The sequence below is a fragment of the Vipera berus genome, assembly GCF_964194415.1.
Source record: "Vipera berus genome assembly, chromosome: 2".
Lineage (NCBI taxonomy): Eukaryota > Metazoa > Chordata > Lepidosauria > Squamata > Viperidae > Vipera > Vipera berus.
In genome coordinates this window covers 165775256-165789076 of record NC_138203.1, presented here as the reverse complement: position 1 = coordinate 165789076, position 13821 = coordinate 165775256, and the positions used below count along the sequence as shown (strand labels likewise).

The window sequence follows — 13821 nt, the reverse complement described above, 5'->3', positions numbered from 1 at the left end:
TTAAAAAATTAACCATGAGGGTGAAATTTCAGCTTCAGAGGCAGTTACCTCATTCATATAGCCAGTTTATTTTATGTTCTCTTTTTCCTCTTCAAACTGGTCTTCTATGCCCTACGTAAAATTTGTTATACAAGTTATATGCCTGGAAAACTGAATTTTGTATCACATAAATATAATTATCCTGAGAACTATTGCCTAGAACTTTCAAATGGTAATTGACACAGAATGTAGCTTGTGATAGAAACAGAAAGCATTAAACTTTTAACTCTCCTCTTAACAGCAACGATTTCCAAAATCTGAAGTGAATTCCAGAAGGGCTATGTCTAGAAACAAGTAATTGACTTGAGGATGAAAACAATGCAACACATTCCTCTCTACTATATTAAATAAACCCAAGACACTGGCAACTCCCACTTGGCTAGGGATTGCTGCCCAACACTGAAGACAAAAGCACTGGTCCTCTTGTACGCAAAGATTTTCTAGTGGACCACCAATACTAACTAGGTCAATTGCCAGACCAGCGCTCTGTTTCAGATATGGAGCTACAGACTGATGAATAATAGTTCAGTTTCCACAACAGTTCTTAGAAGCAATTACAAGATTCCAAAGGAGGAGGACAAGCCACATATAGCACGGACTGGGTGACAGAATGATTAGATGGATAATTCTTTGAACTAGACAGTTCTTCCATTCCAGGAATTACAGCACGAGGCAGTTAAAGGAAATATAAACATAAACATACTAGTCTTTTTCACCTATTTTGGTATTGATTTCCAAACTCAACCTATGACAGAATCTTCAACTAGACTCTAGAGGATTATTATAGTGCTGTGGTTAAGCCACTCAAAGCTATCTATTACCCACCTAAATGTTACTGTGCTGCCCAATTAAAAGGTGAGGGGCCTGCTACAACTTCCAAAAAAATATGCCGGATAAGACTAAAACCTCCCGCATTGCAAAATTCTCTGATCTCTAGGGGAAAAGGGAGTGAAGCTACCTTCTAACAATTAATGTTTTGACATCAAAGTCAAAACATAGCTTGTCTGTGAACCAGTCCTAGCCCAGAAGTGGAGGGATGCCGGCACAGATTTTATCCAGCTTCTTCCATCAAATTAAAAAAGAAAAACCCACACACAGGCACAACATTAATGGGAAGATTCTTTTGCTAAAATGGACCTTTGATGTTTAAAAATAATTTGTTTTGTTTTGTTTTGTTTTCCCCCTTCTCCCCCTCCGGACTAAAAAGGGACAAAAAGCAGATGCCATGTGGCCAGCCCCATTCTAGGGTTGTTGATGAGAGCAAGAGAAGGGAATGGAAGGAATGGAGGAGGGAGTGCAACGTAATCAATCAGCAGCAAAGGCACCCAAGATCAAAGAGTCTGAAAGCAGCAGTCAAAGTCACATGCTGTTTAATAGGAAGGAGGTAAGACTCCAGCAGAACCTGCAAGTCACTCTAAAGACAGCAGTCTACCGGGTCTGGGAAGGCAGGCTCCAAGAGCAATTCTTAAGTAGTCTATGATTTTGGCAACGTCAGGACTTTGGTCAAGGTTGTAATAGGGGTTCCCTTGGCTAGAGGCAAAACAATGTAAGAGGGTGTATCCATGTCTCAATCTAGTATCAGAACTGAACACGTCAATCGTACGTAGAAAGATTAAATGATGTTTTTTGTCCAGCTCCTAATAAAGAAGTAGCACAGCATTCATAAAGAACTGTCTTAGACCTAACAAGATGAGTGCTCTAGAAAATTAAAACAAAAGATTATGAATGATTTGAGTCATCCAGTTTGAAGCGTTCAAGAGCATTACCACTCACCTACGAATCTGTTTGCTATCACAAAAAATATAAATAAATCATATAAAATAAACTAAGGTTTAGTTATTTCAGGGAATATGACATAGTTTTATCTAAATTTGGCAGAATATATTAACACATTTTCAATTGTCCTAAATATTTATCATTCTCTTACTAATCACTTTCTTTATTCATTTTTATATGAATGGAGGGGAAAATAAAACTTCAGGAACTCTATAGCAGAAAGATATCCAAAGGAAATGTAACATTCTTAACTATACGAGGAACAAAATTCATCTTGGGGCATTATAATAACCACTGCAAATCAATCCTAATTTCGGGAGGCTTCAATGCCACCTTTTCTTTCTCTTCCTCCTGATTTACTTATAGATTGTGATTATTATTATTTTTTTGCACCAATAGAACTCCTGTGGTTTAAGGAGGTTAAAAATTTTTCAACAATAAAGGCTAGAAGGCTTGCTAAATCAAGTCTTATTTTTGTTTCAAAGGAGGCATGAAAACAGATTGTCCAGACTTAAATGTTCGGTCATTTGCTGTGCTTAATCTTGCACAATGTAGAGCACACCCTAAATCTCTGTATTGTGTTCTTGTTTGAGTCCCATGCCTATCTAACCACATAAACTTAAAATTCACAAACAGATGAGATTAAATTTTCTCTTTCCATTACTCTCCCCCTCTGATCAATACATCAAGTAAATCAGATCGAAGAAGCTTTGTCAAAACTACATCACAGTCATCAATACCAGTGGCCATGGACAATGGTTTACTGTAGAACAATGACAGTAAAAAATCCAAAGTCAACATATCTTCTCCATCTCTTAAGGAGAACAGGCCTAGAGAACTTTCCCCTCCCAAAAAATACTGTAAGCAAGCTAAATCGCTACCTCTTTTTGCGCCTTTAGTTTCTCTTGACTGTTCTTTGACTTCTTTGGCTTGGAAGGCCCTCCAGGACTGGACAGAGAACTTGGTTGGTTTGTCAGTACTGGAGATAGCATTGGTGTGGGAGAGCCACCACCCAGGTGCTGACCACTGCACATGAATGGGACAAATGAGGTAGGCATAAGCTCTGAAGGAGGACGAAGCTCCTCTGAATTATCCTGAGATCCTTTACTCCAGTTCTGCTTATCGGTACATTGGTTGGTAAATGCAGCCTCACTTGAGCAGGATGAGCTTGGAAAGGCAGGCAGGTGTGGAAAAGACACAGCCTTTGGCTCTTCTGTAGAAGCTGGCCCTTCTGTTACTTCTTTAGAAAGAATTTCATTGCTCCCACCGTCTGCATTGTCAGAGGAAACTGCCTTCTTTGTGTTCACTCTATTAAAACAAGAGTCATGAAAAAGAGGGCGCAAGTATGTATACGTAGACTGGAGAAATTATTTTCCTCTTCAGTCAAAAAGTACAGAAATATATGGCCAATATATTATTGGGAAGTGGGATTCAGGTATTTTTCCCAGTAACAAATGGAGCATTTCTCACACAGATCCGTAACCAAAAAAAGGAACAACACACTGAGATACTAACATGCCATAGTTTCCAACCATAAATCAAAAATACTCTGCCAAATTTAATGAAGTTTAAGTTTGATAAAGTGTTAAAATTTACGGTCTTAAAGGGCAATTCATGGAGAACAGAGAATTTAACTCTTTTTGGCAGTATTCTTGAAGACAGTTCAGATAACCTTAACTGGCACAGGTATCTAATTGCAAAACACAGATATCTAATTGCAAAATGGGGTAGCTAAATAAGGAATACGTGTTAATGACACCGTTCTATAATGACTTGGGGAAGGCCTACTTGCTATCCTACTCACTCCCCCAAAATAAATTTATCCCTTGGGCAAAAAGAAAAGAAAGAAAAAACAAAAAGGGAAAGGAAAAAAATGGAAATAATGCTCTTCACAACCTGATAATGGCATTGCCTCCAGTCAGACCAAGCGACTTCAGACTTGTCTTCTCCAAAGCTGTTTTCCCAGATACCTACAGTAGGAAAAACCATACAGTTCTGCTTTATGAGTTTTGAAATGGCAACTCACTCAAACGTTATTTGAATACTTTAAGTATCAATGAGTAATATATAGCAACCTGTCTCTCATGTACTCTTCCTCTAAATGCTTCTACATCTATATTCTTGTTGATCCTTGTTCAGAGTGTTAAGGATTATTTTTTAAAAAATTATGTTAGTTCTAAATATAGAAATAAAATCCCACATTCCATTCTTGAAATTAACATTTAAAGAAATCTTAAGATAGCAGAACTAACAAGACATAACTGGAGATATTAGAAACTACCACCCGCTTGATTAACTGTTCTCCAATTTGGAATTAAGCAATTTCATTACATTTATGTTCTTCCTATCTTAGTAGTAATTTAAACATGCCCAATTGCATTTAGCTATATGATGACAAGTTTTTCCTCAGAGGAGGCATAAGAGACTTATTTTGCCTATCCACTCCTCCCCATCCCTTTCAGTATTCCACTTCCAGGATAGCAGAACTAGCACTGACTAGTATAAGGGTGATCTGTTCAGAACCTGGAAGGAGAGGCTGGCATTTATTCTAGGGTAGGTGATGAATGGTTCTAAAGTACTGACATATAAAAGCATTAAACAAAAATAAAAACCCTGCAGAGATCAAAACAAGCAAAAAGCAAATATTTATTAAGCTGTAACCACTGTTGTGATTCTTGAGTTTTATAAGAACTTGAAAAAACACTCAAAGAGATCATTGAGTATATTTTATGGGCTCAAAGGCTTGAGCTAAGCAGCCCATGATTATGTTCCAGCAGTTTTTTTCCCCTCACCCCACAAAATACTTCAAACTTTGAAGAGACTAAGTTCTTCCATTTCCCTTCTTCAGTGAGTCAAAAGGAGGAACGCGTTTTCCAGATTGGAAAGCTATGCAGAGTAATTTTGTCATTTTCAGTGGGAGATGAAGGGGAATGGTGGAGAAGCGGGTTTGTTGACTTACTTCATCTCGCATGTAAATACAGACAGGGAAGACTTCACTTTGCTGTTCCACATATTCCCTGCAAGGAAACATAAAAATGAAGCATGCCATATTGAAGAAAATCCTGTTCTGGTTTCAAATGTCCCAAAACAAATCTAATGTAAAGTCTGTGAATTTTCTAAGCCTTATCAGAGAAAAGACTATATAGAAAGTCCAGACTAGCTTATCAATATTAATACTCAATGGTTTCATCCTCATCTTCTACTTACTGTGGCACAAAAGGCCTTGCAAAGTTCAGATATGTTCTTCATCTCCTTCTTATCCCAATCCACTACAGCACGGGTGTCAAACTCGCCACGTCACGTGACGTGTTATGATGTATCGCGACTCTTTTTGCATTGCCGGCAATGGGGTGAGCGTGGCTTCGGTATGATGAAACCGGCCCGTGGGCCGGCAGTTTGACACCCCTGCACTACAGAGTCAGACCGAAGTTGTAGTCAATTGAAGCAATATTTTCTCCATTCTCCCAACTTAACTCATTGCATATAAACAATTATGTAACTTCAATGAGAAGGCTGGCAATCATATGCCCAATTACTACTGGCCATTAAAACATGCTTCCTGTATAGTTAATGAGCTCTGTCTTCTATGGCCATTTTGGCTTGTAGGAAACACCAAGACTGGCTGGTGCAACTTTAGTGCTATGGTTTTGACACAAGAATAGTAATCTCTTCAAAGAACAAGCATAAAACAAATTAAAAAATCTTGGCTGACAGGATTGTGGGAGTCAAGAAATGCTACAGATGAACTTGAAAGAGATATGTCAAGTTTCATGCAAGCTTCACCCAACCAACAGACCTTATATGTGTATCTGTATTTTTTAACATGGGCCAATTTACAGTATCTCCTACAAGACCAACTTTTTCATCTTTTTTTTAAAAATCCAATCCCCTTTGTCCTCTATCTCCATTTGGACTAGGCCTGCAAGACCATAGCTGGAGAGTTTTTTGGCCTTATGAGTATCAATCCTGATCAACAGGCCAATGTTCTTATGGTAAAAGAAAAAAAATCTGACTACTAGTCAGTGAGCATATCATGGAGCAGGATAAAACAGGAAGGAACTCTGTCAATCTCTGTATAAGCTTCTGACTGACAGGTCATGGGTTTTGTTTCGTATTCATGAAGAATATCTATACCTTTGTGGTAAACCAACACAATTTATTTAACAACAACCAAAGTACAGTTGAAGAATTCCAGAGTAGATGAGAGAATATAAGGAAGCAATCTATATGTAAACTATTATACATACAGGGAACCATTATCTGCAGTCTCTTTGGTTTCATATATCTTCAATTGGTAAATTCAGACGAGATCACTATCTGTGTTAACTTGTTTTGTGTATCTACCATTTTGGGTGCATGTTCTGAGCCATCTGTCATTTTGCACATGTGTAGAAGTATGCATTGGACCTCCAACTCTCTGATCTTCTAGGTATCTTCCTTCCTTCCTTCCTTCCTTCCTTCCTTCCTTCCTTCCTTCCTTCCTTCCTTCCTTCCTTCCTTCCTTCCTTCCTTCCTTCCTTCCTTCCTTCCATAACTGCCAATTTGGAGTCATTTTCTGGAGCTCCAGATCTAAAACTCTCAGTACTGATACTGGTAGATTCAAGATTCTATTATACACAGCTGCAGGCTTGAAGAGAACAAGGGCCTCCTATACTGCCATTGCTAGCTTTTATTCAGAAACTGGGTTAACAAGCAGATGTCTTTACTCTTATTCTTTACTTACCAAATAAGTCAATATGCACAAAGTAACTCTACAGCAGAAATAAACTTATCATAGTCCAAATTATCAATGGAGCATTTATGTTCAAATTATAGAAATAACAGCACAGATCTATCTTCTTTCAAAATTATTTTCTTTAGTCTCTACTCTTTTGCACTTAACACCAACAAAATTTGAACACATTAGCATTTAACTATTTTGAATATCATGGAAATAAATACTAACTTGCCAGTATCTGCATTTTGACACAAATTTTATAGATAAGCCAAGAATGGTTTTGGAAGGAAGGGGAAATTTCAGACAGTAAGTCTACCTGTCTTGGAAAATATATGTCATATATGTGAACTACAGAATGAATAGTTCTAAAAATGATGTTAAGATTAGTATGCATTTTGTATTTCTCTTCACAGAAGGCATTCTTGGGAAGGAAACTATGGTACCTACAGTATCTAAAATCCACAGAAGACTTAATGCTAATCCTTGATTAGGAAGGAATTAGCCGTAGGTTGTGGACTTTTTTAAACAGAACTCGATGTGTTTCAGTTCATTTAATGTGATTTTAGATACTTGGTAAAGATTAAAAGATCCAGCAATGTAGTATCTATAAAAAATAAAAGGTTTTCAATTAAATATCCAATACCACTAAACCAATAGTTAGTTTTCAGGACTGGAAGAAAAAACAACAAAAATTTAAATCTAGCAAAACTGAATTTGAAGTGACTTGATGAAAAAAACTCAAAATAAAATAATAAAAAATAGTGGAACAACAAATTTTCTGAGATCCAAGTTTTCTATAGCAATTCAAGCAGAAAGTATCCAACTTAAAAATATAGTAGGTCCTTCCAGAAGGCAATACCTGCCAAAAGACTTACAGAAACACTGTGGAAAGATGAAAGTATTATTTTTAAATTTACGTAAACTCTTATTACTGACTCTTACAAATGGAAATTCTCCTTCTTTATAGTTTTTTCTTCCAATTATGACCATAAGTTGAATTTCTTTATTCTCCTGCCAGAAGCAGCCCAATATGTTTTGAAATAGCACTCCCACTTTTTTTCCACATATAAAGATGCTGAACGGATTGGCAGTCGAAACGTCAGCACTGGAAATGAAAAATCGTCTTTAAATGTGCATGAAGACAGCAAGTCATATGGCACACAGCCTATCTGCCAATATTGTAAATCAGTGCCACTTATTAATCTCCTAGTATCTGCAGCATAATTAAGCCATCTTACTTTGCCTAATAATTGGGGTAAATAGATTTTGCATATCTTCTATCTCTTTTTGCTTATATGTGCATTTATCTCATTTCCTGCTAATTCCAAAGACAGTTTTTGGACTGTGTTGAAATTCTCTACAAGACTGAAGACAACATGTGTGGCCCTTCAGACTTCTTTTACTCATGACCCTAATGGAAAAAAATACTGTTTAAATCACTTTATGTTATATTTATGATAGAGAAAAAGAGATACCTTCCTTTTGCAAACGTTAGCAGTTTGGGAGGCAGGGGAAAGCTGGGCCTAACAGATGAATTCTGCCACACAGAGAAAAAAAATTATCCAGAAAGTACTTGGTCAAGGTAAGCAAGGGTACATCAGTATTAAGGGACAAACTTATTTATTAGATTTATATGACTGCCACCTCAAATACACAATTTTGGGCAGCCAACATTAAAAATAATAAAACCACATTTTAAAAAAGCCATACAACACATAGCAGCTGAAAGAAAACCAGAAAACAATATCATACAGATGACACCACCAGGAAACTGGCTCTGTCACACACACTCAGGGCCCCAGGCTTGAGCACAGAACCAAGTCTCCAAGGCCTTGGAGAAGGACAGCAAAATCGGCCTCAATCTGATCTCCAGAGGGATATTCCAGAGGATGAGTGCCATGGGAGAAAAAAGTCTACTCCTGGGTCCTGCCAAAAAACATTCCCTAATTGATGGGGACTAGAGGTGCCCCTCCTGCTGGTCTAGATGGCACAAGTAGAAACAATTCAGGAAAGATGGTCCCATAAGTACCCTGGCCCAAGTCACGAGGTGACCATCTGCACCTTGAATTGCACCTGGAAACATACTGGTAATCAATGCAGCTTGCAAAGCGAAGCGATTACATGCATTAAAATGAGACCCCCTTCATTGCTCACCCTGCCACATTTTGTATTAAGTTACTTAATCAATTCTTCAGTCCATGAGCATGTTAGAGAAATCTCACAGAACGACAAGTCCCTAAAGTTTCTCAAAACAATTTTGCTGCAGAAATTATTAAAAATAATCATTCAGAAACTTGAGAGCGTAATCTGTCAACAAGTATGCTAGTAAGTATATCCTTAACTCAAAACATGATATGAATGCTGTGATCAATAACATATTAAAGTGTAAATCAGAAAGGGACGTAAGTGTATTTTAAATAACGTTAGCCCAATTAAAGCTCTTGAAATTGTGGTTACTATTGTTCCTCTGAAGAATGATTGGCAAAAACCAGGGCCTGCTTCCTTATAAGACTTACAGAACCATAAACTGCTATAGCTATTCTGCTTCCTCCATCTCCAGTTTTCAGATTAGGGACAATGTCTATATTATTGTTACTAAATGCCAATTTTAATGTAGTGTCCCAATATTATATTTGGAGTGCAGAGGGATACCAACCTGAACTTCTTAAAAGCACCAAAGCTCTCTGCTTAAATATGCTGATCAATTTATCTTTCATTGAATTTGTTTCCCTATTTCTAAGTTCTTTTCCAGTTTGTGAGAAATACGCACATTTAAAAAAATTATTTTGAAAGGGTTACAATTCTCACTTATCCTTACGTTAAGCTTATTCATTTTTTCTACAAGCTACCTAACTGCAGAGGTGGGTGATCAGAGCCCTCAGGGTGGCTGTAACAAGAAAATATTCAAGACATACTTCTCCAAAGTCACAATAAACAGAAACCAACTTATTTGCAAAAGATAGGATCACAGGCAAGACTAAGAAAGCTATGATCTAGCAGATAAAATTTCAAGAAAAGGGACAGCTCTTTTAATTTCAACACCTCTGGCATTATTATCCAAGACTGTGCTCTCTGATCAAATGTCTGCAAAAAACAACATACACAAAGATTCCCAAAGGACGGTTAGAAGCCAGCACGCCCCTCCTCCAGCAACTGTTAATCCATTACGTGCATTCTCTGAGGCAAGCAGACACATCAAACAGGCTGCCATTACTTTGATGTGCTGTTTTTCAGAAGGAGAACAGCAGGCAGATTAGATTCCCTCATGTAGGGATCTGACAGGGCCTGTAAACATCTTGTGTAAGGGCTAGAGCATGCTGGAGGAGGAGGAGCAGCAGCAGCAGCAGCTCACAATAGCTTCCAGACCTTCTTCAGACCTAATTAGCAGAAATGGACACTAGGGACCTGGGGGAAAATTCCAGTGGGTTGACCACACTTATCCCCTTCTGCTCCAAAAAGACGCACAGACCTCTAACAACATTCTCCATATGGGACAGTCAGAGAATGATGTTGAAGAGCTAGCAGGCAGACAAAATGGTTGTGCCTACCAGAATCTATCCTGAAATAGCTATTTAGCCAGATACTTCATGAAATACAGAAGCATTCCAGCTTATACAATGTGAAAATGCAACTAGGAGTTCAAACTTGTTACTAAGCTAGCTCACATAAAACTTTTTTTTTACTATTCCCTCAATTTTTTTTTAAAAAAAGAAGTCATCCAAAAGTTCTTCCATCTCACACAGTATGAATGCCCAATGGTGTTTCAGGAATTAAGAGAAATTAGTACTTTTGTAATATTTACTGTATCTTGGGTGAGTTAAGCCAAATTTCTGTACAAGAAAACCAATTCTATTTAATATTTAAAATATTCATCAGAAGAACAAAAGCAGATATTGCACACGTTGGGAAAATATGCCTCAGTAAGTACCAAATTCATCAATTAATTCCTCAGATAAATACATGTAACTACCTAGACCAGACATGTCAAACACAAGGCCCGGGGGCCAGATCCGGCCCGCGAAGTGGTTTCATGTGGCCCCCGAAGCCATCCTGGAAACAGTGAGGGAACGGTCCCCGCTGCCTTGGCCCTGGCCCAGAGACCCTCCTTCTGCCAGAGACCCCCAGATCTGTCCCACTCCTGCCCAGGCCCCCATAGGCACCCTTGATGGCAATGACGTAGAGCTGGCCATGCCCACCCAGTAGGCCATACGCACTCCATCTGCGCCCACCCAGTAGGCCGCGCCCACCCTGGCCATACCCCCCCGGCCCCCCAAGGGCAACCACAATGCTGATGTGGCCCTCAATGAAATTGAGTTTGACACCCCTGGCCTAGACAAAAGCAGAAAGTCTCAGAAATTAACTATCATCAAGGCTTGGTATTTTTTATTTTCTTTAAACGGAAGTGCTTAAAGCTAGAAGTCTATATATTCAAAATGCATGCTGTATTTCTGAGTTAGAATCCTTCTACAGTATGAGTGCAAGGCTGTGTCTAGACATGAGACCTGTTTTATATTATATATTACTTTCTTAAGTTTTATTGTTTCAATAATTGAAACAAGGAATCTATACAATTCATTCCTATTAAGATTTTTTTATACAGAAAACCGTTTTATTATATTCACCGCCAGAAGAACTGTTAACAATATATAGTTAAATAGATAAGAAGGAAATCTGTAACATATTCTTTAAAAACAGTCACGATTCACTCGATGCAGCATACTTGATGGCATCAGAATTTCATACATTTTCTTGTTTCGTTAAAAAAAAATCCACAACAACCTTCGGAAAGAGGAAATGAAGGGCTATTAAGGCTGCACCCACATGCATGCCATTTACACCTGCAGATTGCTTCAATTTGCCGCTAGGTTAGGAAAACTGAACCTAGATTTAAAAAAAAGACACAAGACTGAAGTCTTAGTGATAGAGCATTTTCTTTTGAAGATATTAGGCAGTTGGAAGAAACAATGAGGGGGAGGAACAGAGGATCAAAAGGAAGAAAGGGGAGTGTTTCACAGCTGAAACAAACAGCTGTGTACAAAATGCAAACATATTTCCCACTAACCATGCAGTTTTTTTTATTGAACTAGATATCTCAACTGTTTTATCTAAATGTTACAGATTTTTTTCCTTTTCAAACACTGTAGAAATTATGATCATGCAGGCGCTTTAATTTTTTTTAAAAAAAACCCTGAAACTTCCAATATTATTGGGAAGAATTATTGAGTACCACTAAACTATTGAAGATATTGTTTCCAAAAATGTATAGAAGTAAACCATTACTAAGCATCTATACCTCTAGAGAACTGCATTTCCATTCTGAGTCAGTCTAAATAGATGATTGCATTAACAGAAAAAAACACAAAAGTAAAATATTTATAGTCCATTGACTAACTGATTATGACATTGCCTGAGTGAAATGATAATGAATAATTGCTAAAGCACCTTAAAAGGTACAGTTGAAGCCAACCCTAATATTTGTGTCCTAAAAGTAATTCAATACATTCCACTTATTTTTTGTTTTTATAAGTTAGAAAGTTCAAGAACTGTAATGGCACAATTCTAGCGATCTTTTTTACACACATACAGACACACACACATCAAACTAAAACAAATAATAATAATAATACAAAAATGTAAAATTAGTAGGCAGAGAAATTGCAAAAGTTGTATAGTTGATGCTCAATAAATGAAGGATTAATCATAAAAAGCAGAATACATTATTTTTGGCAAAATAGATAGGGATTTAATTGATTTTTTAAAATCTCCACACTGAATACTAGTATCTCCACTGTTTTATTATTTAAAGAAAATTTTTTTACTGAAAAATACTGGAAAATAAATAAATTCTAACTTCCCTTTAGTTTACTTCAACTGATATACAATATTTATAAACATTTAAAATGGTCATATAATTTTAACTTCAGTTCTTTAATCAGTTATTTTTTCACTTAAAAAACATACTGTTTAAATTTCCCTTACTGTGCAATATATAATATATATGGAAGCCTTTCTTGGTTGAATTTAGTCAAACTTCTACTGTGAATATACGCTATTAATTTTCTAATTGCTGCACATTCTCCAAGTTTAAGTTCCCAATTTGGTGTCATCAGAAACATATACCTTTTCCAATGTTGTGCTAAATTTTCCCTGTTGCTGTCTACATGTATCTTAGCAAACTGATTTTTTTTTGTTGATGTTTCTGGAGCTATGCCTATTATGCCTAATTTTTATAAAGTTGTTTCAACTCAACACTAGTTTATAAAATTCTCTGAATAGTACTATGTATAATTTTCCAATACTTACATGACCATCACATGTTGTAAAATGTTCCTTCTGTATCATAGGAGTTCCATCATTTATTACTATATGATTTATGTATCTTGGCAATTTACTAATGGAGTACACCACCTATAAATATTTTGTATCTGTTTTCTCTTAAATTGTAACCTGTCTCTGTATCATATTTAAGAGTCCTAACAACTGTTTTGGCTACAAGTAATGCTCTTCCAAATTTGAACTATTTTCTGATGTCATTAAAAGCAACTTTACTAATGTCGAAGAGTCCTTACAATTTTAAATCAATTATGTAATCAATCACAAGTGAAGACAAGGATAAAGAAAAATGGGAATCATCTTTGCTGCTTAGCATAAAATGCAAGGCACTACTTGACACTACTGAGTAATAGTAGATGAGCAATACCACTTTGATTTCCAACTTTAGTTTCATCACAAAAAATCAAAATATGTAACTATGAAAGACAAGGATGGAATAAATTTAAAGAAATAAGAGCTATCCAAAGAAAAACATATAAACATTAACAAAGCAGCATATTCTAAGCTTGTACTACATTTTATAATTAATTAAAAGGTCAAAAAAACTGAATTGAATTTCTGAAATGAACTTTTCATATTCATGAGGTACCTTTGGAGCATACCCAAAAGTTCAACAGCATGGAACATGCATTTATCTCCAAATATTCCGGAATCAGTCTTCTAACTAACTAAAGTTAGTTGTGACCCTTAATCATTTGCTAAATTTGAACTAAAGGAGAACTTTAAATAATATTTCTGAAAAGGGTGCTTATTCTAGACTTAGATTTATTTCAAGTAACCCTACCCTGCCTTAGTGATGCACAAGCGGACACAATTTAACACTTATGACTACTGCAGCATCCTCATGGTCACATGACCAAAATTTGGCCGCTTGGCAACTGGTATGTATTTATGATGGTTGCAGTGTCCAGGGATCATGTGATCACCTTTTCCAACCTTTTGACAAGCAATGTCAG

At 36.7% G+C, this 13821-nt stretch overlaps 1 protein-coding gene across 4 annotated transcripts in view; it reads right to left on the bottom strand.

The window, feature by feature from the left end:
• ASPSCR1 (ASPSCR1 tether for SLC2A4, UBX domain containing) overlaps positions 1–13821 on the bottom strand; it is a 90364-nt gene that overhangs the window by 46328 nt on the left and 30215 nt on the right. For all 4 annotated transcript variants that reach the window (XR_014025407.1, XR_014025408.1, XM_081319938.1 and 1 more), the window contains exons 5-7: positions 4775–4832; positions 3712–3785; positions 2697–3123 (exon numbers count right to left, since the gene is read on the bottom strand). Coding sequence is in view for 2 of the 4 variants with exons in the window: in XM_081319938.1 (XP_081176064.1) it covers positions 2697–3123; positions 3712–3785; positions 4775–4832 (559 nt within the window). In the remaining 2 variants the exon portion in view is untranslated. The remainder of the gene's footprint in view (positions 1–2696; positions 3124–3711; positions 3786–4774; positions 4833–13821) is intronic.